Here is a 23,043-nt window from a genome sequence, read left to right as displayed (position 1 = left end):
TGGGCCCATTCAGCCAGTAATTGTCCCTGCACCTGCTTTACCAGAGGACTCTAGGTTTGGGCCTGAGATACAACCAGCTTTGCCAGGGTCTGTGCCAGTGGATTCTGGGACTAGAGATGAAATGGTTGCAAGCAGGCATTCTGAACCACATTCTTCCCCACTGTCAAGGCCAGTTCACCAGCTGCTAGATGGGCATTCCAGTTTGGAGGAGGAGGATGTATTTGAAAGAAGGGAGGCGATCTCTCACAGAAGAAGGGAGCACAAACTTTTACGAAGGAGTAAACTACTGCTTTTGAAGCACACTAATGAGTAGTTTTCTCATGAGAGAAATAATTTTCCCATGGAAGGAAGACCTTAGATTTCCCTTAAATGCCTGGTCCTTTCTCTGCACGGCAGAGGTGTCAACTTTGCAATTCCAGAGAGAAAGATCTTTGCTCCGTGTTCTTGTATGCCTTGCAGCCATGGATTTTGATTCATGTTCCTGCCTTGTTTCTGCCTTTGAATCCAGTTGAATATTTCTGTGACTTTGCCATGTGGATTTCCAATACCTTGGATTATATTGGAATTTGATCCTGCATTCTAGCCTTGTTTCCGGTGGTTTCCAGATTGTTTCATGCCTTGAAACTGAATCCTGTTTGGACTATTCTTGATACTTCTCGTGGGACTAAGCTCGAGTTCTGGTTTGGACTATAATATTTGAGTGACTTCCTTGAACTCTTGCTTAAAGACTTTCAACTACACTGCTCTTATGCATTTAACCCATTTTATTGACTCTGAACTTTATTTGCTTGTGCTTACTTATAATCTTCAATAAACAGCTTGATTGCTTATATTCTGGGCTCCAGTGTGGTTTCAAGGTGCCTATGCAGCCTAGGGGTGTAACAATGTGTCTCTATCTTCAAATTGCCTGTTGATTTATGGAAGCCCCATAAATTTATAAGGTTTCTTAGGCATGGCATACTCAGAGATGGTTTTGCTAGTTCCTTCCTTTCAAACATAGCCTACAGCACTGCTTCTTAAACAGTGGTTTCTGACCGCAAATGGAGCCCTTTAGCTCAACACTGAAGTCCCCCCAAAAAGTGTTCTGAACATCACAAAGTGGCTGTTTTACACATTTAACTGAATCTCTTGTTCAGTGTTTACAGTGAACTGCAGAAAATGCATCAGGTGTACTTCATAAAAAGGGAAATCAACCTGTTTAGCAAGCTTTGCAAATGCTGATTTATTATCAGTAAAAATTTTTTTGCCTATTTCATGGATGGAAAGGGGTCCCAAAAATTCTCAGGCAGATGTGGGTCATGAATGGAAAAAGTTTAAGAAGTCCCGGTCTACAGAGCCTGGTATTCCTTGGTAATCTGCCATCCAAGTCCTAACTTCTTCATTCACACAGTCGTTTCCGACTCTTTGTGACCTCATGGACCAGTCCAACCAGTCCTAACCAGTTTGATTATTCCAACAAATACTTGGATGGCCAAATATGTCACATCCAAAGTATTGGATAGTACCAAGAAAATGTACACGACAGCTTCATAGCTTTAGAATGTAACTGGCTGATTTATAGTTAAGGCAAAGTAATGAAAAGTTATGAAAATCATACATTTTGAAAGTAATTTATTTTTCCGTTTCTCAAAAGCAATTAAATAGTTGGCTTTAATTACTTGAATACTACAATTCTGGGGCCTGTGGTACAACACACACTTTCTTCTTGTCAATCATGTTGTCTTCTCAGTCTCCAAAACACATAATAAGACAGAAAGGTGAAGAACAGCAGGAATGAACAATTGAACCACAGTATATTCCTCCTCTCCTATTTAGTATGGCCACATCTGTATAACTATAAAAGCAGCTAAAAGTTAGTTATACAGCAAAAGGGGCAGAAAAAACTCCTTCACAATTATTACAATGCAATTCAGTTATATTTTTTAAATTAGATAAATGAAATAATTACAAATAACTTGCTACTATGCTTCCTATGCAAATTTCTGCTATTTTTCTTGTGCCTTTTTGTATGAGCTTGGTCTGTGTTATTATTCATAATATTCCCTCCACTTATTTTTCTTTCACCAAGCCTACTAAGATCTCAGAGCATTGTGTGTGCTGCCCCCATCTTTTTATCATTCGGTAATATAAATAAATAAAATGTAACTGCTTCCAGCCCCTCCAGTGTATAGCATATCTTTAGCATTGCTACCACCCCTTTAAACATCCTGATCTTCTTAGATCGTCTAAAACAGTTTCCACTCCATTTCAGTTCACACCTACCGGAGGGTCAAATTAGAGCAAGCAAAGCAATTTCCATAGGGACAGGGACTATTTTTGGGATTGGGCAATTTCTTTGGGGCCACATACCCAAAGCACATTTTCAGTGGAAGGAGTAAGGCATAGTATTTTTAAAAAACTCAACTACACAAAATAGATGGAAATGAATTAATTTTCTATGTACATGTGTTGTGTAACAAATAATAGTTGGGGAGTGGAGAAAGCTGAAGAGAAGAGAATCAGCTCATTTGAAATGTGGTGCTGTAAGGATATTAGGAGCCCCAGTGGCGAAGTGTGTTAAAGCACTGAGCTGCTGAACTTGCAGACTGAAAGGCCACAGGTTCAAATCCAGGGAGCAGAGTAAGCGCCCGCTGTTAGCTCCAGCTTCTGCCAACCTAGCAGTTCGAAAACATGCCAATGTGAGTAGATCAATAGATATCGCTCTGGCGGGAAGGCAACAGCGCTCCATGCAGTCATGCCGGCCACATGACCTTGGAGGTGTCTATGGACAACGCTGGCTCTTTGGCTTAGAAATGGAGATGAGCACCAACCTCCAGAGTCAGACATGACTGGACTTAACGTCAGGGTAAACCTTTTTTACTTTTTTAAGGATATTAGTCACCAAAAGATAAATGATTGGGTCCTGGAGAAATCAAGCATGAACTCTCCCTAAAAGACAAGGTTACTACATTGAAGCTATTGAACTCTGGGTGTATCCTGAAGTGACATAATGCACTGGGGACCTCATCAGATGACCTGTTGTAAAGCGGGGACAGCAGAAGTAGTTGTGGGGCAGAGTAGCGAATCGCCACACTGTTCCCTATTGTCAGGATCCATTGTAACCTTTCCCATGACGTTTCTCCGCTGTCCCCTGCTTCCACATCGACTCCTCTGTATACACCCAACTCCTTTGTGCTCTGTTTTTCTATGCTGCCACAATGTTGACAGCATGGAGCCCCACATAGTCCCACCAGAAGTAGTCTTGCATTATATAATGGATTCCGGAGGACTCTGTGCTGGGAGGAGAGAAGCGGGTAGAAGATGCCCGCTTCATCTGGTGTGGTTGTAAATAAGATAATAATGCTGACAGGACCGGCCCGAGGAAATTCGAAGGGGTATGCAAAAAAATTTTTACGCCCCCTCCCCTGCGCCGCAGGAGGCGTGGCCAGGACTGGCCCCGCCCCCCGTGCCCTAACCCCACCTCCAACGCCGGGCGGCCACGCCTCCCGCGGCGCGGGCGACGTGGGAGGCGGGGCCAGGGTGTGCGGCGTGGGAGGCGGGGCCAAACGTGGCCCCGCCTCCTGCGGGGCGCCCCCTGGTGCAGCCAAGCTGCGGCAGGAGTTCTTCCAGGCCGCAGCCTGAAAGGACTCCCGCTGCAGCGGGCGCGCGCCATGGGAGGCGTGGCCGGTCCCGCCTCCCTCGGGGTGCGCCCTGGCCTGGCTGCGCTATGGTGTGCCCCGCGGGAGGCGGGGCCAGAGCTGGCCACGCCTCCACATCACATGGCCCCACCTCCGCCAGGTGTGGCCCCGCCTCCCAGGGGTTCAATAGCGCCCCTGGGAAGGTGGCGCCCAACGCGGGGGCGTGGCCAGCGTGCCATGTTGGGCCGGGCCTGAATGCTGAGAAAGGTGCAAGACAATGGGGAAAGAGAAAGATCCCATTACTGATGGTTTAATTCAAACAAGGATGCCAAGGTTTTCCTGGAACTGCAAGACCTGAGCAAGTTGGTTGATGGCATCTTGGAGGTCTGTTATTTACTGGGTCACTATATGTCAAAGCCAACTTGATGGCAAAAAACATATTTCTTCTAAGGTTCATACTTATTTCAGTATCACCAGCAGAAAAAAGGCTTTATTCTAAGATGCACCCCATTTTAGAGATGTTCATATGGGGGGGGGGGTGCATCTTAAAGTCAAAGAAATAGACGACAATCAAATGACCACATTTCAACAACATGAAGCATAAACTAAAGTAATATGATGTTGGCTATGTTACAGGGTTAGGGTTAGGATGGCTCAGTGTGTTAAAGCGATGAGCTGCTCAACTTGCAGACCGAAAGGTCCCAGGTTCAAATCCGGGGAGCGGAGTGAGCGCCCACTGTTAGCTCCAGCTTCTGCCAACCTAGCAGTTCAAAAACATGCAAATGTGAGTAGATTAATAGGTACCGCTCTGGTGGGAAGGTAACGGCGTTCCATGCAGACATGCCGACCACATGACCTTGGAGGTGTCTACGGACAATGCCGGCTCTTCGGCTTAGAAATGGAGATGAGCACCAACCCCCAGAGTCAGACACGACTGGACTTAACATCAAGGGAAACCTTTACCTTTATGTTACAGGATACTGAATACTGTATATTAACTAGAGTAAGTATATAATAGTAGAAAGGACTCTGGTACATTGAAATGTGGTGTAGAAGAGGGAATTTCAGCAGGTGTTGTTTCTTACATGACAAGGAAGGTAAAGGCAAAGGTTTCCTCTGCATCATTAAATCTAGTCATGTCTGGGTGTTGGTGCTCATCTCCATTTCTAAGCCGAAGAGCTGGCATTGTCCACAGACATCTCCTAGGTCATGTGGCTGGCATGACTGCATGGAGCGCTGTTACATTCCTGCCAAAGCGGTACCTATTGATCTACTCGCATTTGCATGTTTTCGAACTGCTAGGTTGGCAGAAGCTAAGGCTAACAACGGGAGCTTGCCCTGTCAGCAGATTTGAACCGCTGATCTTCCAATCAGCAAGTTTTGCAGCTTAGTGATTCGACCTGCTGTACCATTGTGGCCCCTACATGACAAGGAACACCTTCTGAAATTCCCACTGCTGTACAACCATTAAAGGTGTAGTTTAAATATCTACTTTTCATTCTGGAAAAATTACTCTTCATCTTAATGTGAGAGGTGCCTCCCTTCCCAGTATTCTTATTTGGTGTAAGAGGACAAAACCAGTTAAGAATACCACCCCGGCACCTGTTCATGTTATGCAACTGCACTGGAGCACAACTCTTTCTGTCCCTGAAGTGCTGCTGGAAGAAATTCTGCGGGAGATTTTTTGCTTGGAGAAGACTGGAAGATTGGGGAAAAAAAGAAATTGACAATGGGGCCTTAGGGAGGATGTATGAATAAAAAGTATCAACTAGCTAAGGCAGAGGACGGCAAAACTGCAGTTAATACCTTGACAAAGCATTTAGCAATAGCAGCTGAGAGGCCAAAGAGCCGCAAGATGCGACTTATTTCTAGACCAAGGCTGTGCAGAGTCAAGCATGGTCTGATAATCCATTCTCTCCTCTTTTATGGTTTGAAATTTAAATAGCATACAGGTCCAAATAGTTCAAGTGGATGTTTCCTTCCTTTTTTCTCCTTTATTAAATAAATTATCTCCAGATTTTTTTTCTTAAAAACTTTCAAAATAACCTTTTTATCCCATTTAAACATTTCAGGGATAACATTTTGGCAAAGCACTCAACACAACTGGACAATTTGTAATAAAACAAGCAACTGTACAGAGAATCAAAAATCCTGTGCAAGACCCACTGACCATTCTAGAAATTATCATCACCAACTTTTTTGAAATACAATCAATTACATAAAACCCAAATTTCCCTATTTCTGCTGTTTCTTAATCCAGCTACTCTAATACCAGCGTAGCAATGTGTAGCCACTCCCCCAAATTGCCCCTAAAGATGTCTATTTAAAGACCTTCAGAGATGGAGAGTCCATCATCCTTTGATGCAGCCCATTCCACTGTCTTTCAGCTCTTACAGTAAACAAGTTCTTCATAATGTTTAAGTAGAATCTCTTTTCTTGTAATTTGAACCTATAGGTTTTCTGGAGTAGCCGAAAACAAGCTTGCTCCATCTTCTACATGACATCCCATTGGGTATTAAATACCTGATTGTAATCTTTCTCCATTTCCTTAATCATTGTCTAACAGAACACCATCCTATCAGATGTTTCTTTTGGTCTTGCAGTGTGTGCATTCACGCACAGATACACATCAATCAAATCCAGTGCTGCAATAAGAAAAGTGACCAAGTAGTGGTGGAGAAACACACATCCCTCAGCTAGGATAGGAAAATAGACTCTTACTGAATAACACATGCAGGGGACAAATGCCATATTATATTCATGCCTTAATTGCAAACACTTCAGGGCTAGCAGCTGTCTGCTGTTGGAGGCAGAAGCTTAGACTAGTTGGACTTCAGCCGATTCCAGCAAGGCAGTGCTTATGTCCTGTTCATCTATCCTTGTAATTTGGTACTGCAATGAAATAAAGCCACCCCCACCATGCATTCACCATAATTCTATTTGGCTGACATGCCAGCTGCACATCTTCCTAGAACTGGGAGATTATATAGATGGTAATCTTAAGGTTGGACTTTTGCCATGCACTGTATTTCGAGCTACCTCTGTACCAAGTTTGGAAACTCCAGCTAGTACAAAACATGGCATCCTGGTTGTTTATAGTTATCTAGGAGAGAGAATATTACACCTATACTAAAATCATTGCACTGGTTGTCAATTAGTTTTTGAGGCAAAGCACAAAGCATGTTGGAAATAGCACCCTCCCAAGACTCTCACTATATATATACACACACACACACACACACACACACACACACACACACTAACCTGTATTCTATGTGTATGTTGATTTGCCAGTTTGACTGTACCTCTATGGTGTGGGAAGGGTTATAGACATTTGATTGTACTGAGCATGTTCAGACTCAGGACTCCATTTTGTATGCTGAGTTAGCATAACACCTCAGTAGAGGTGGATGCATGTATGCTGCTGTTTGGACTTCAATATAGAAGTATGGTTATGGACTTCAGTGAGTCCAAGTATACCTAAAGACTATGGACTATTGATTAAGAATGATACCACGTGTGCTCGACACAGAGAAGCTGCATCCCATCTGTAACTGAACTTCAATAAGAAATGTGCCTGTATGGTGAATTAATACAAGATGTTTATGAGTAAACAAGATATATTTCAAAGAACACTTGGGTTTTTTTTTTTTATCTCTGAGTGCATATTTTAAACTAAGAGGTTTCAAGGGAGTATATATGTTTTGGGCAATTACAACTGCAATTTCAACTTCAAAGAAACAACCATCCTCTGCTAGCCAAATATATTTTTGTAGTGGCATGACTTTGTCCATGGCAGTTCAAAGACATGGTTCTTCAGTCTAACAGCTGAGTTACCTGTGTGCTATTACATGAATGCTTGTGAATATCACTTGTTCAAAGAGTTGACTTCTAACAAAGTCATGCTCTTCTTGACTAGTGGTTTTCATAAGATGGTCTCCACATGTTCATGGAGATTCATGTTTGCCAAAAGGATATGTGCCCAGAGACTGGGTGCTGTTATTTTCCAAAAAAGCATTGGTTGTGACCTTTGAAGCTCTATACCAGGCATGGGCAAACTTCGGCCCTCCAGGTGTTTTGGACTTCAACTCCCACAATTCCTAACAGCCTCAGGACCTTAAGCAGCTGAGGGGGAAAGGAAAGGGCCTGAGGCTGTTAGGAATCGTGGGAGTTGAAGTCCAAAACACCTGGAGGGCTGAGGTTTGCCCATGCCTGCTCTACATGGTTACCTAGAGGATGGCCTTCTCCCTAAAAACCCTAATGGGCTTGGGTCCAGACTATTTGACGAACCGCATCTCCCACTATAGACCAACTTGGATACTGCAGTCATTGGAGGAGGCTCTACTCTCGGTCCCACCCCCGTCCTAAGTGCAGCTGGTGGGAATGAGAGAAAGGGCCTTCTCCTTGGCCACCCCCACCTCTGGAACTCCCTTCCTAAGGAATTAAGATGGCCCTTTCCTTCCCCACCTTCAAGAAACAGCTGAAGACATACCTTTGCTCACTGGCTTACGAGGAAGAGGAATAGATGGTAATACTATCATTAGTCCTCGGATTAATAACTACCATCCTTATCCATGCCGTCTGCACCATCAGCTCAACAGACATCTTGAAAAATGGTCAACCTATTTCCCCCCAAGGAAAATAGGGAAGGCTTCTGTTCAATGTTTTGATGTTTTGCTTTGTGTCCAATATAACAAGTTGAGTTTTAAACTTAATTTTAGTTAACTCACAATTTGTTTTTATATGTTGTGTTGTCAATTTTCATTATTATGGGTGTATTGTTGTTGTGTTCGGGCACTGAATGATTGCCTTTTATGTTTGGAATCTGCCCTGAGTCCCTCTGGGGAGATAGGGCAGAATATAAAGTATTATTATTATTATTATTATTATTATTATTATTATTATTATTATTACTATTACTACTACTACTAAAATCTGCTCCATACACTTAGGTCGTCTGGGGGACGTCATCCAGAGGACCTTTTTTCCTGGATTTCATTGGGGGCACTTTAACCTAGATTGAGCCATATGTGTTGTCAAAGGCTTTCATGACCAGAATCGCTGGGTTGTTGTGTATTTTCCAGGCTGTATGGCCATGTTCCAGAAGCATTCTCTCCTGACATTTCGCCCACATCTATGGCAGGCATCCTCAGAGGTTGTGAGGTATATTGGAAAACCAAGCAAGGGAGGTTTATATATCTGTGAAAGATCCAGAGTGGGAGAAAGAACTCTTGTCTGTTGGAGGCCAGTGAGAATGTTGTGATTTATCACCTTGATTAGCATTAATAGCCTTGCAAGATTCATTCCTGCCTGGGGGATCTTTTGTTCTGAGGTGTTAGCTGCCCCTGATTGATTCGTGTCTGTAATTCCTCTGTTTTCAGAGTGTCGTTCTTTATTTACTGTTCTGATTTTATAGTTTTTTAAATACTGGTAGCCAGATTTTGTTCATTTTCATGGTTTCCTCCTTCCTGTTGAAATTGTCCACATGTTTGTGGATTGTAATGGCTTCTCTGAGCTGTCTGACATGATAGTTGTTAGAGTGGTCCAGCATTTCTGATTTCTCAAATAATATACCGTGTCCAGGTTGGTTCATCAAGTGCTCTGTTCCTTGATTTGTGCTTGGGCAATACTGAATTTGGTGGTCCCTATGTCGATTTGTCCACAGCTGCATGGTATACGGTAGACTCCCGCAGAGGTGAGAGGATCCCTCTTGTCCTTTGCTGAATGTAGCATTTGTTGGGTTTTCTTAGTAGGTCTGTAGATAGTTTGTAGGTTGTGTTTCTTCATCAGCTTCTATATGTGGTCAGTGGTTCCCTCAATGTATGGCAAGAACACTTTTCCTCTGGGTGGATCTTTGTCTCTACTCTCATGGCTTGTTCTTGGCCTTGCAGCTCTTCTGATGTCTGTGGTGGAGTAGCCATTGGCCTGGAGAGCCTAGTTTACATGGTTTAGTTCACCTTGGAGATACTTCTTGCACCATCTGTCAGGGCTTTGATTGTGCTTCTTCTTTGACTTGGGTGATGCTAGGAGTTTTTATGAAGGTATCTATCTCTGTGTGTAGGTTTTCTGTAAACTATGTGGCCCAATTGTGGATTGGGTTTGCGGATGACTAGAACATCTAGAAATGGAAGTTTTCCTTTGTTTACTTTTTCAATAGTGAATTGGATGTTTGGGTGGATGCTGTTGAGGTGGTCCAGGAACCTGTTGAGTTCTGGGTTGTTGTATGTTTTCCCGGCTGTATGTTCCTCACAACCTCTGAGGATGCCTACCATGGATGTGGGTGAAACGTCAGAAGAGAATACTTCTGGAACATGGCCATACAGCTTGGAAAACATACAACAACCCTGTGATCCCGGCGATGAAAGCCTTCGACAACACATTGTTGAGTTCTTCTTCTCCATGGCTCCAAATGGTGAAGGTGTCGTGTCACCCACATATCTGAGGGATAGAGTAGGCTTTTTGGTGCTGTTTCTAGGGCTTCCTTGAGCCATACAGTGCTGAAAACATTGTTGAATTCTTCTTCTCCATGGCTCCAAATGGTGAAGATGTCATCCACATATCTGAAGCATAGAGTAGGCATTTTTGGTGCTGTTTCCTGGGCCTCCTTGAGCCTTACAGTGCTGAAAACATAGTTGAGTTCTTCTTCTCCATGGCTCCAAATGGTGCAGGTGTCATCCACATATCTGAAGCATAGAGTAGGCTTTTTTGGTGCTGTTTCTAGGGCTTCCTTGAGCCTTACAGTGCTGAAAACATTGTTGAGTTCTTCTCCATGGCTCCAAATGGTGCAGGTGTCATCCACATATCTGAAGCATAGAGTAGGCTTTTTGGTGCTGTTTTTAGAGCTTCCTTGGGCCATACAGTGCTGAAAACATTGTTGAGTTCTTCTTCTCCATGGCTCCAAATGGTGCAGGTGTCATCCTCATAGCTGAAGCATATAGTAGGCTTTTTGGTGCTGTTTCAAGGGCTTCCTTGAGCAATACAGTGCTGAAAACATTGTTGAGTTCCTCTTCTCCATGGCTCCAAATGGTGCAGGTGTCATCCTCATAGCTGAAGCATAGAGTAGGCTTTTTTCGTGCTGTTTCAAGGGCTTCCTTGAGCCTTACAGTGCTGAAAACATTGTTGAGTTCTTCTTCTCCATGGCTCCAAATGGTGAAGATATCATCCACATATCTGAAGCATTGAGTAGGCTTTTTTGGTGCTGTTTCTAGGGCTTCCTTGAGCCTTACAGTGCTGAAAACATTATTGAGTTCTTCTTCTCCATGGCTCCAAATGGTGCAGGTGTCATCCACATATCTGAAGCATAGAGTAGGCTTTTTTGGTGCTGTTTCTAGGGCTTCCTTGAGCCTTACAGTGCTGAAAACATTGTTGAGTTCTTCTTCTCCATGGCTCCAAATGGTGAAGATATCATCCACATATCTGAAGCATAGAGTAGGCTTTTTTGGTGCTGTTTCTGGGGCTTCCTTGAGCCATACAGTGCTGAAAACATTGTTGAGTTCTTCTTCTCCATGGCTCCAAATGGTGCAGGTGTCATCCTCATAGCTGAAGCATAGAGTAGGCTTTTTTGGTGCTGTTTCAAGGGATTCCTTGAGCAATACAGTGCTGAAAACATAGTTGAGTTCTTCTTCTCCATGGCTCCAAATGGTGCAGGTGTCATCTACATATCTGAAGCATAGAGTAGGCTTTTTGGTGCTGTTTCAAGGGCTTCCTTGAGCCTTACAGTGCTGAAAACATAGTTGAGTTCTTCTTCTCCATGGCTCCAAATGGTGCAGGTGTCATCCTCATAGCTGAAGCATAGAGTAGGCTTTTTTGGTGCTGTTTCTAGGGCTTCCTTGAGCCTTACAGTGCTGAAAATATTATTGAGTTCTTCTTCTCCATGGCTCCAAATGGTGCAGGTGTCATCCACATATCTGAAGCATAGAGTAGGCTTTTTTGGTGCTGTTTCTGGGGCTTCCTTGAGCCATACAGTGCTGAAAACATAGTTGAGTTCTTCTTCTCCATGGCTCCAAATGGTGCAGGTGTCATCCTCATAGCTGAAGCATAGAGTAGGCTTTTTTGGTGCTGTTTCAAGGGATTCCTTGAGCAATACAGTGCTGAAAACATTGTTGAGTTCTTCTTCTCCATGGCTCCAAATGGTGCAGGTGTCATCCTCATAGCTGAAGCATAGAGTAGGCTTTTTTGGTGCTGTTTCAAGGGATTCCTTGAGCAATACAGTGCTGAAAACATAGTTGAGTTCTTCTTCTCCATGGCTCCAAATGGTGCAGGTGTCATCCACATATCTGAAGCATAGAGTAGGCTTTTTGGTGCTGTTTCTAGGGCTTCCTTGAGCCTTACAGTGCTGAAAACATTGTTGAGTTCTTCTTCTCCATGGCTCCAAATGGTGCAGGTGTCATCCTCATAGCTGAAGCATAGAGTAGGCTTTTTTGGTGCTGTTTCTAGGGCTTCCTTGAGCCTTACAGTGCTGAAAACATTGTTGAGTTCTTCTTCTCCATGGCTCCAAATGGTGCAGGTGTCATCCACATATCTGAAGCATAGAGTAGGCTTTTTGGTGCTGTTTCTAGGGCTTCCTTGAGCCTTACAGTGCTGAAAACATTGTTGAGTTCGTCTCCTCCATGGCTCCAAATGGTGAAGGTGTCATCCACATATCTGAAGCATAGAGTAGGCTTTTTGGTGCTGTTTCTAGGGCTTCCTTGAGCCTTACAGTGCTGAAAACATTGTTGAGTTCTTCTTCTCCATGGCTCCAAATGGTGCAGGTGTCATCCTCATAGCTGAAGCATAGAGTAGGCTTTTTTGGTGCTGTTTCAAGGGCTTCCTTGAGCAATACAGTGCTGAAAACATAGTTGAGTTCTTCTTCTCCATGGCTCCAAATGGTGCAGGTGTCATCCTCATAGCTGAAGCATAGAGTAGGCTTTTTGGTGCTGTTTCTAGGGCTTCCTTGAGCCATACAGTGCTGAAAACATTGCTGAGTTCTTCTTCTCCATGGCTCCAAATGGTGAAGGTGTCATCACATATCTGAAGCATAGAGTAGGCTTTTTGGTGCTGTTTCTAGGGCTTCCTTGAGCCTTACAGTGCTGAAAACATTGTTGAGTTCTTCTCCTCCATGGCTCCAAATGGTGAAGGTGTCATCCACATATCTGAAGCATAGAGTAGGCTTTTTGGTGCCGTTTCTAGGGCTTCCTTGAGCCTTACAGTGCTGAAAACATTGTTGAGTTCTTCTTCTCCATGGCTCCAAATGGTGCAGGTGTCATCCTCATAGCTGAAGCATAGAGTAGGCTTTTTGGTGCTGTTTCTAGGGCTTCCTTGAGCCATACAGTGCTGAAAACATTGCTGAGTTCTTCTTCTCCATGGCTCCAAATGGTGAAAATGTCATTCACATATCTGAAGCATAGAGTAGGCTTTTTGGTGCTGTTTCTAGGGCTTCCTTGAGCCATACAGTGCTGAAAACATTGGTGAGTTCTTCTTATCCAAGGCTCCAAATGGTGAAGGTGTCATCCATATAGCTGAAGCATAGAGTAGGCTTTTTTGGTGCTGTTTCTAGGGCTTCCTTGAGCCATACAGTGCTTGGTGCTGTTTCTGGGGCTTCCTTGAGCCATACAGTGCTGAAAACATTGTTGAGTTCTTCTTCTCCATGGCTCCAAATGGTGAAAGTGTCATCCACGTATCTGAAGCATAGAGTAGGCTTTTTTGGTGCTGTTTCTAGGGCTTCCTTGAGCCTTACAGTGCTGAAAACATTGTTGAGTTCTTCTTCTCCATGGCTCCAAATGGTGCAGGTGTCATCCTCATAGCTGAAGCATAGAGTAGGCTTTTTGGTGCTGTTTCTAGGGCTTCCTTGAGCCATACAGTGCTGAAAACATTGCTGAGTTCTTCTTCTCCATGGCTCCAAATGGTGAAGGTGTCATTCACATATCTGAAGCATAGAGTAGGCTTTTTGGTGCTGTTTCTAGGGCTTCCTTGAGCCATACAGTGCTGAAAACATTGGTGAGTTCTTCTTATCCAAGGCTCCAAATGGTGAAGGTGTCATCCATATAGCTGAAGCATAGAGTAGGCTTTTTTGGTGCTGTTTCTAGGGCTTCCTTGAGCCATACAGTGCTTGGTGCTGTTTCTGGGGCTTCCTTGAGCCATACAGTGCTGAAAACATTGTTGAGTTCTTCTTCTCCATGGCTCCAAATGGCGAAGGTGTCATTCACATATCTGAAGCATAGAGTAGGCTTTTTGGTGCTGTTTCTAGGGCTTCCTTGAGCCATACAGTGCTGAAAACATTGCTGAGTTCTTCTTCTCCATGGCTCCAAATGGTGAAGGTGTCATCCACATATCTGAAGCATAGAGTAGGCTTTTTGGTGCTGTTTCTAGGGCTTCCTTGAGCCTTACAGTGCTGAAAACATTGTTGAGTTCTTCTCCTCCATGGCTCCAAATGGTGAAGGTGTCATCCACATATCTGAAGCATAGAGTAGGCTTTTTGGTGCCGTTTCTAGGGCTTCCTTGAGCCTTACAGTGCTGAAAACATAGTTGAGTTCTTCTTCTCCATGGCTCCAAATGGTGCAGGTGTCATCCTCATAGCTGAAGCATAGAGTAGGCTTTTTGGTGCTGTTTCTAGGGCTTCCTTGAGCCATACAGTGCTGAAAACATTGCTGAGTTCTTCTTCTCCATGGCTCCAAATGGTGAAAATGTCATTCACATATCTGAAGCATAGAGTAGGCTTTTTGGTGCTGTTTCTAGGGCTTCCTTGAGCCATACAGTGCTGAAAACATTGGTGAGTTCTTCTTATCCAAGGCTCCAAATGGTGAAGGTGTCATCCATATAGCTGAAGCATAGAGTAGGCTTTTTTGGTGCTGTTTCTAGGGCTTCCTTGAGCCATACAGTGCTTGGTGCTGTTTCTGGGGCTTCCTTGAGCCATACAGTGCTGAAAACATTGTTGAGTTCTTCTTCTCCATGGCTCCAAATGGTGAAAGTGTCATCCACGTATCTGAAGCATAGAGTAGGCTTTTTTGGTGCTGTTTCTAGGGCTTCCTTGAGCCTTACAGTGCTGAAAACATTGTTGAGTTCTTCTTCTCCATGGCTCCAAATGGTGCAGGTGTCATCCTCATAGCTGAAGCATAGAGTAGGCTTTTTGGTGCTGTTTCTAGGGCTTCCTTGAGCCATACAGTGCTGAAAACATTGCTGAGTTCTTCTTCTCCATGGCTCCAAATGGTGAAGGTGTCATTCACATATCTGAAGCATAGAGTAGGCTTTTTGGTGCTGTTTCTAGGGCTTCCTTGAGCCATACAGTGCTGAAAACATTGGTGAGTTCTTCTTATCCAAGGCTCCAAATGGTGAAGGTGTCATCCATATAGCTGAAGCATAGAGTAGGCTTTTTTGGTGCTGTTTCTAGGGCTTCCTTGAGCCATACAGTGCTTGGTGCTGTTTCTGGGGCTTCCTTGAGCCATACAGTGCTGAAAACATTGTTGAGTTCTTCTTCTCCATGGCTCCAAATGGTGAAAGTGTCATCCACGTATCTGAAGCATAGAGTAGGCTTTTTTGGTGCTGTTTCTAGGGCTTCCTTGAGCCATACAGTGCTGAAAACATTGTTGAGTTCTTCTTCTCCATGGCTCCAAATGGTGAAGGTGTCATCCTCATACCTGAAGCATAGGGTAGGCTTTTTGGTGCTGTTTCTAAGGCTCTTGGAGTGCTGAAAAGGGAGGGCGAGACAACGCCTTCTGTCTGAGAGCCCTGGAGATATCATGATGGATCTGGGGGCAAGAGGAATACCTAGTCCGATCTAGGAGTTCTCTCTCCAGCAGCATCAGCATCGGCGTGGGGATGCTTGGCGTTCCCATCTGAGCGCTGCCTCCTCGCCTTCTCCTCCTCGCCCACCCTCCACGAAGCCTGGCGTGGGAGTTTGAGGGATGCGCACCGCCTCACCGCCGAACCCACCGCCGGCTCCATGGGCAGGAGGAGAAATCCCTGCAGCGGCGCCAAGAAGCAAGGCGAGCGCTTCCACTCGCGGGGGAGCCGAGCCGGCGCTCCCACTCCCCGCCTCCTCCTGCTCCTTCCTCCTCCTCCTCCCTCCCTCCCTCTCTACCCCGGGAGTTGTGTTGCTTTTCGGTTCGCGACGCGGCTACTCGGAGGCTCCGCAGAGAAGGAAAGAGAGGGAGAGGGAGAGAGAGAGGAGGGACGTCCGAGGGGCGGCCGCTGCTGCTGCTGCTTCTGCAACAACTCTGCCGGGAGCCCACGGTCCGAGGGAACTGCAGGAGGGCTGGAGAGCTCCATCTCGAGTGAGTTGCAGAAGGGAGAACCCCCTTCCACGTCTGTCTGTCTGTTTGTGTGTGTGTGTTTGGTTGGCTGAAGAAGAGTGGCCGCTTCCCTCCCTCTCCGAAGCAAGAGGCTGCTGCTGCTTCCCTTCCTTTCCCTTCTATTTTTGGTCCGGGGGAGGAGAGGAGGGATCGGCTTCCTCCTCTCACGTTTGGGTCGGAGAGGGAAACCCTTCACTCCCGAGCGAGGGCTTCCCTTCTTCCCTCCTTCCTCCCTTTCTCTCTCCCTTCCTTCCCCGCGCGGCGTGGGCTCTCTTGGCGCCACGAGCAGCCGCGGGAGGGGAACGCGAGGCGCAGCAAACTTTGTCTTGCAATTCTTCCCACCAGACCCCCCTGGCTGCGCACCGGCAGCGCTTTCCGTTCCTCGGGGTAAGCGGCGAAAGGCTTTGGGACACTGGGTTGCTGTGAGTTTTCCGGGCTGTATATGGCCACTTTCCAGAAGCATTCTCTCCTGACGCTTCGCCCATATCTAGGGCAGGCCTCCTCAGGAGTGGTGAGGTCTGTTGGAAACTAGGCAGGTGAGGTTTCTATATCTGTGGAAGGTCCAGGATGGGAGAAAGAACTCTTGTCTGTTAATCTTGCAATTAATCACCTTGGTTTGCATTAGAAAGAGAAGCCATTGAACTCCATAAGCATGTGGACAGTTTCAACAGAAAGGAGGAATACATGAAAAAGAACAATATCTGGCTCGTTATCGTCGTCGTCGTCTCACTCATTCAGTCAGTCGTTTTCGACTCTTCATGACCTCATGGACCAGTCCACACCAGAGCTCCCTGTCGGCCGTCACCACCCCCAGTTCCTTCAAGGACGAGCCACTCACTTCAAGGATACCGTCCATCCATCTGGCTACCAGTATTTTTAAAAAACTCTAAAATCAGGACAGTAAATAAAGAACAGCACTCAGAAAATTGGGGAATTCCAGACAGGAAACAATCAGGGCCAGCTAACATCCCCCAACAAATGATTTGTTTACTGTCCTGACCTCCAGTACTTTATTCCATTCCTGATCCTATCATCTTGCATTTTGCACAAGCCCTGCCCTTTCCCAGACGATTTAATTTGTCCCACTACTTGGTTCTTCAATGCTTATTGATGTGTTTTGATGGTTAGTTGCTTTTATGATATTGTTGTTATGTGTTTTTATTTTTTATTTTGTATACTTGTATTCCGGGCTTGGTCCCCATGTAAGCCGCCATAAGTCCCTTCAGGGAGATGGAGGCGGGTTATAATAATAAAGTATTATTATTATTATTATTATTCTCCCAGGCAAGAATCAGCCAGGCCTTGAAGCTTCAAGTCTTTTCAGTGCTAATCAAGGTGATCAATTGCAGCATTCACACTTGCCTCGGCCAGGCAAGAGTTCTTTCTCCCACACTGGACCTTCCACAGATATATAAACCTTCCTTGCGTAGACCTCACCACCTCTGAGGATGACTGCCATAGCTGTGGGCAAAACGTCAGGAGGGAATGCTTCTGGAACATGACCATACAGCCCGGAAAATTCACAGCAACCCGGTGATTCTGGCCATGAAAGCCTTTGACAACAGACTTTGGAACATTTTGATTTGCCTCCCAAACTGCAGCGGCTGCATCACCAGCGGGAGCAGTAAACTTGGTTTTGCTGGGCTCTGCAGCACCAGCTGCCCTCCCTCCTTCCTTCCCTCTCTTCTTCCCTCTGTCTCTCTCTCTTTTTTTCCTTCCTTCCCTCCCTTCCCGGTGGTTCTCTTGGCCAGTCGCCACCAGTCCTGGGTGGGGAACAGGAGCCTTCTCCATTTGCCTCCTAGTTTTATTTGGGGTGGGGACCTGGGGAGGAGTTGGCTGAGCTATAGGGCCGCTCCATAGGCGAGAGGGAGGCGGCGATTGTGCAGATCCAGTAGGAAGTTTCCTTTGCCCTCCCCCTGCTGCTCCTGGGCTTCCCCCACCGCAGCCCAAGATCCCCCTCCCATTGCTTGGGGCACCTCCTGCTTTCGCCACCCCTTCCCACCCAATATCTATTCAACCAACAGCCCTTGGAGTGCTTGGATTTCCTTGCTGCCTCTGAGCACAAGGCAACCTTTTTAGCCCTCCTCTCCTTCCACTAGATCCCTTTGGTTCTTGCAACTCTTGGGAGAGAAGGGAGCAGGCAAAGGAAGCCTCTCTTTCCCGTTGCGATGCCACCCAGCCTTGCCCAAGCTCTCCTCCTCTCTCTCGCTTTCTGATTCCCTCCAGTTCCACAGGCTGCCAGGCGAAGACGTCCCCCTCTTCCCCAGAGGAGTGATGCTCATCAGAGAAGTCCTGCTGCTCCTTCAGTGCTGTTGGCCCTCGCTGCTGCTGCACTGGACCCTTCACCCCATATGGGGCTTCATCCAGGTAACTATCACCTCCTTACCTGCACAATTCCTTTGGCGTCCACGCCTGCCCTTTTCCTATCTGGCACTGACTTCTATAGAAAAGTACGGTACTTCTGTTCTGGACTGAGGATTGGGCTGGAGAGAGAACCAAAGTTGATGGTTTGGGTAGAGTAGAAACAGGTTACTTGTGTTGTTGAAGGCTTTCATGGCCAGAGTCACTGGGTTGCTGTGAGTTTTCCGGGCTGTATGGCCATGTTCCAGAAGCATTCTCTCCTGACGTTTCACCCACATCTAGGGCAGCCATCCTCAGAGGTTGTGAGGTTTTTTGGAAACTACGCAAGTGAGGTTTATATATGTGTGGAATGTCCAGGGTGGGAGAAAGAAGTCTTGTTTGTTGGAGGCAAGTTGCAATTAATCACCTTGATTAGCACTGAAAAGCCTTGCAGCTTCAAAGCCTGGCTAATTCTAGAATTACCCCAAAAATAGGGGAATTCCAGACATAAAACAATCAAGGACAGCTAACACCTCCCTACAACACTTCCCAGACAGGAATCAGCCACGCTTTGAAGCTGCAAGACCTTTCAATGCTAATCAAGGTGATTAATTGCAACATTCACATTTGCCTCCAACAGACAAAAGTTCTTTCTCCCACCCTGGACCTTCCACAGATATATAAACCTCACTTGCTTAGTTTTCAACAAACCTCACAACCTCTGAGGATGTCTGCCATAGATGTGGGTGAAACGTCAGGAGAGAATGTTTCTGGAACATGGCCAGACAGCCTGGAAAACTCACAGCAACCCAAACAAGTTACTGTTGCTGCTACTGCAGCAAAGCATTCTTCTTTTGACAAGACAGCTACAAATGTCCCCATAGAGGGTGTTCAGTAGCTTGAGTGAATGAACCTCGGTCTGGGAAAGTTATTGTTTTGGGTTACAACTTGTAGACTCCTCAAATGTTTATGTTTACTACAATGATTGTGGTTTGTTTTCTTGAGTTACTTCCTCTGAACAGGACAAATAGGGTTACTAGAGCTGCTATTATGAGTCAGGAGGAACCAGAATATGCATTTAAGCAATGGTAGAATGATAGTGTTTTTGCCAACTAATGCTGTTGTGAAAAGTAGATTGTTTGATGAAGCTTCAACTTAAGCTTTGCACAGGTTGTTGTTGTGTGCCTTCAAGTCCTTCTTGACTTATAGCTATCCTAAGACAAACCTATCACAGGGTTTCCTTTGTTTAGAGGGTTTTTTGTTACCTTCCTATTAGACTATTTATTTATTTATCGTGTCAGAAGCGAACCGAGGGTACAAGTTGTAATGTATTTGAAAACACAAACAAAGTTTTAAAAAACAACAATTTGGCATTACAGTGTTCCCTCATTTATTACAGCGGTTATGTTCCAGGACCACCCGCAATAAGTGAAAATCCACAAAGTAGGGACACTATATTTATTCTATGTATGGAGGAGAGCAAACCACAGACCACTTACTACAATGCAGTCTGTACTTTATTTTAGTGGTTACAATATACAGTACACCGGCAGGGAGGAAGAATGGAAGCTAAATAACCCTTTTTTTTATTTCCAACCATTCCCTACCCTCCCTTTATTTCTCCCTTTCCCCTTCCAAAACCCTTTGCACACCGCAAAAACCCACAAAACAGCGAAAATACCGCGATAAATGTGTACATTAATATTAACTGAAAACCCTTGAAACAGCAAAAGGAGCGAAAAGTGAACCGCAAAGTAGTGAGGGAACACTGTATACTAAATGTCCTTTGACCAGTAGCTGGCCACTTGGAGTGCCTTTGGTGTTGCTGTAAGAAGGTCCTCCATTGTGCATGTGGCTGGGCTCAGACTGCATTGTATAGGTGGTCTGTGGTTTGTTCTTCTCCATACTTGCATGTGTGGACTCCACTTTGTGGCCCTCTTTCCTAAGAGACTGTAGGAGTGTGATTGTCCAGGGATACCCAGTAAGTTTCCATGGTCGAGTGGAGATTCAAACCCTGGTCTCCAGAGCTATAGTTCAGTGCTAAAACCACTATGCCTAGGAGGTACTTCTTGCACTTTCTTGTCATTTGGCCTCACTATCTGCAGAATTCCCTGTCAAGTGAAGTTCCCATGTTGAGCATTGAATGAAGTATAGGAAACTTCAGTCCATGAAATTTGTCAATGCTTGTATGCTTGTTGGCTTATGGCACCTTCATGAATTTCATAAGTTTTCTTAGGGAATTTATTGATTTATTTATTTATTTTTGTGTAAAAATACATTAGTATAAAAATGATAAAAATAGGAGCACAATATCTTTTGACCAAAAACGGGCAATGGTGACTGCATTGTCTGTAGCCTCAAACAATTCTCCCTCTGTACATGAGGCAGGAAAATGCAGACAAGCATACAGATGCGGAGTTGTCTGTTCAGCTCCACAGTCACACAAGGTGGAGGATTCTTTTAGATAATGCCATTTTGCCAGGTTGTTGGTTTTTTTCCTTAGGGAATGATGTCTCATTGATGGTTTTGCTAGTTCATTCCTCTGAAATATAGCCTATGGCAAGTGGTATTAATTGGCAGCCTCCTATCTGAGTATTAGCCAGTACTAACGCTGCTTGACATCCAAAATCAAAAAGAACGTCAGGATATGGTGCCATGAAACTTAGATTGTAATTATTCTGTTGAGTATTTAAAGTGCCACATCTCTCATAGCTGCCTTTTTGGAAGTACAGTAGAGTCTCACTTATCCAACATAAACGGGCCGGCAGAATGTTGGATAAGCGAATATGTTGGATAAGCGAATATGTTGGATAAAGAGGCATTAAGGAAAAGCCTATTAAACATCAAATTAGGTTATGATTTTACAAATTAAGCACCAAAACATCATGTTAGACAACAAATTTGGCAGAAAAAGTAGCTTAATACGCAGTAATGCTATGTAGTAATTACAGTATTTATGAATTTAGCACCAAAATATCACGATATATTGAAAACATTAACTCCAAAAATGCGTTGGATAATCCAGAATGTTGGATAAGTGAGACTACTGTAGTATGATTTTGATGGAGCTTGGGCTTTGGATTACAACTCTGGAAACTATAGTTCAAATCCCTTTTTGTCCATGGAGACTCCGCTAGGTAACATTGGGCAACTCGCATTCATCCTTAGAGGAAAGAAAGGCCAACCCCCCCTCTGAACAAAATTTGCCAAGAAAACTCTGTAATAGGTTTGTCATATTGCTGTTGTAATACAGAAGCAACCTGAAGGCACAAAATATGATTTTGATGACAGCTCGCTAGATAAAATGAGTAGTTTATTTTGGGCTACGTTCTCCTTTTCTATCAATATCTTGAGTTCCCAAGTGATTACTTTGCCTCACTTCCACTGTGCTTTAAGCTTTGTGCAGAAACAAGCCTCATACCTTCATTCTCTACTTTAGATATCAGGCAAAGTCTGTATTTGTCACCAAAATTAATGGCACAATAAATAAATTAATCTTTAAGGCACAAACCACACGTGACAGTTCAAGAGTCAACATTTTTCATTGAGTTTGGCATTTACCGTCGTCTAAGCAAAGTGGATGTTTTTTGTTAAGGAAAGTAGAAACTTGCAATCTCAATCCTCAACTGTATTTATTCACAAGTAAGTTATTTAAGGGACTTAAGTAGGCTTAGGTTTGCTGTCTGTGTGGGTTGTAGGTTTGTAGGTAGGTAGATTGTAGGTAGAATGTAGGTTTCTGGAATCTAAAGCTAGAGCCTTATGTGCACTCTCATGGGAGAATGTGTGACTGAACTGAATGGGTTTCACTTCCAGCTTCATATAAAGTCCTTCTGAAGGCATCACACAAAGTAAGGGGGGCAATGTAGAGAAAAGCAAATGTATAGTGGTTGTTGGAAAATGTCTGGCATTTGCACTGTGGAGCAAGGGGCCCCCTGATGTAGTGGAAAAGCAATCTCTGTAGTATTTTCATGGGGAAACTTGATTTTAGAAGCTGTTGAATGAAATAATCTATTATATGCCTTGCTGTCTGCCTTCTAGAAGGGTTTTTGAATTTTTAAGATGGCTTTGTTTAAATCGTTGATGTATTTTAGAGATTGAAATACTATGACTACATTTGTGTCAGCTGCTCCTTCAATTGCATGTTGTGGTTTATCTGGAACAGAAAAGCCAGCGTAATTTAAAAGTTAGGTTCATTTTACGCAATAGGTAGTGATGTAGTGGGGTCAGGGCTTGCAAAGTCAACACTTTGGGATTTTGGAGGTGGGGGGATAAACACAACCTCTTTCACAGACTACTCTATTTTCTCTTATTTTATCAGCAGCCTCCAGATTGTAAGATGTACGTATTTTCCCAGTGGATATATATTGTAAGATTTGTTGTGCAGTTTGTTTTGATTTGGCCTGGTCTAGAATGGTCAACAAGCCACTGATTTGCTTCACAAAAGACTCAATTTAGGTAGAGAAGAAGAGTGGAAGAAATGCTTTATTGACCGTGATCAATGGCAGCTGTCTTAAGTTTTTCAGATTTCTGTGAGTGCCTGTATTTCAAAATATGTTCCCACACTATTGGAACAGATGTTGGCTGAAGCTCCATATTTCATAACAAAATTCATCTTGTTCAAGTACCTCTTTATATAATGAAGGGAGACACACACTTGCAACAACAGCCAAAGAAAAGAAAAAGAAGGAAAACAACCCCGAGCAGATATTTGTATTGTACAATTTATCTTAAAACCGTGATTATTCCAAATAAAATACTTCACAGATAATCTCATGCCAGGAGAAAGGAAGGAAAATAAATAAACATATAAGTAAGTAAAG

The 23,043-nt window shown here is 44.3% G+C and overlaps 1 protein-coding gene across 4 annotated transcripts in view; it reads left to right on the top strand.

Moving 5' to 3' along the window:
- The first annotated feature begins 15,191 nt into the window (after window positions 1-15,191).
- prima1 (proline rich membrane anchor 1) overlaps window positions 15,192-23,043 on the top strand; it is an 88,495-nt gene continuing 80,643 nt past the window's right edge. Inside the window, exons 1-2 of one of the 4 annotated variants that reach the window (XM_008110758.3) lie at window positions 15,315-15,865; window positions 18,110-18,250. In XM_008110758.3, the coding sequence (XP_008108965.1) occupies window positions 15,497-15,865; window positions 18,110-18,250 (510 nt within the window). In that variant the 5' untranslated portion in view covers window positions 15,315-15,496. Of the gene's footprint in view, window positions 15,866-18,109; window positions 18,251-23,043 lie in introns of all 4 variants that reach the window. The other 3 variants (XM_062968418.1, XM_062968417.1, XM_062968416.1) reach the window with 3 other exon arrangements.

This window comes from Anolis carolinensis, chromosome 1, assembly GCF_035594765.1.
Source record: "Anolis carolinensis isolate JA03-04 chromosome 1, rAnoCar3.1.pri, whole genome shotgun sequence".
Lineage (NCBI taxonomy): Eukaryota > Metazoa > Chordata > Lepidosauria > Squamata > Dactyloidae > Anolis > Anolis carolinensis.
Note: the sequence above shows the minus strand (reverse complement) of the source record. Positions and strands in the feature narration are given on the sequence as shown.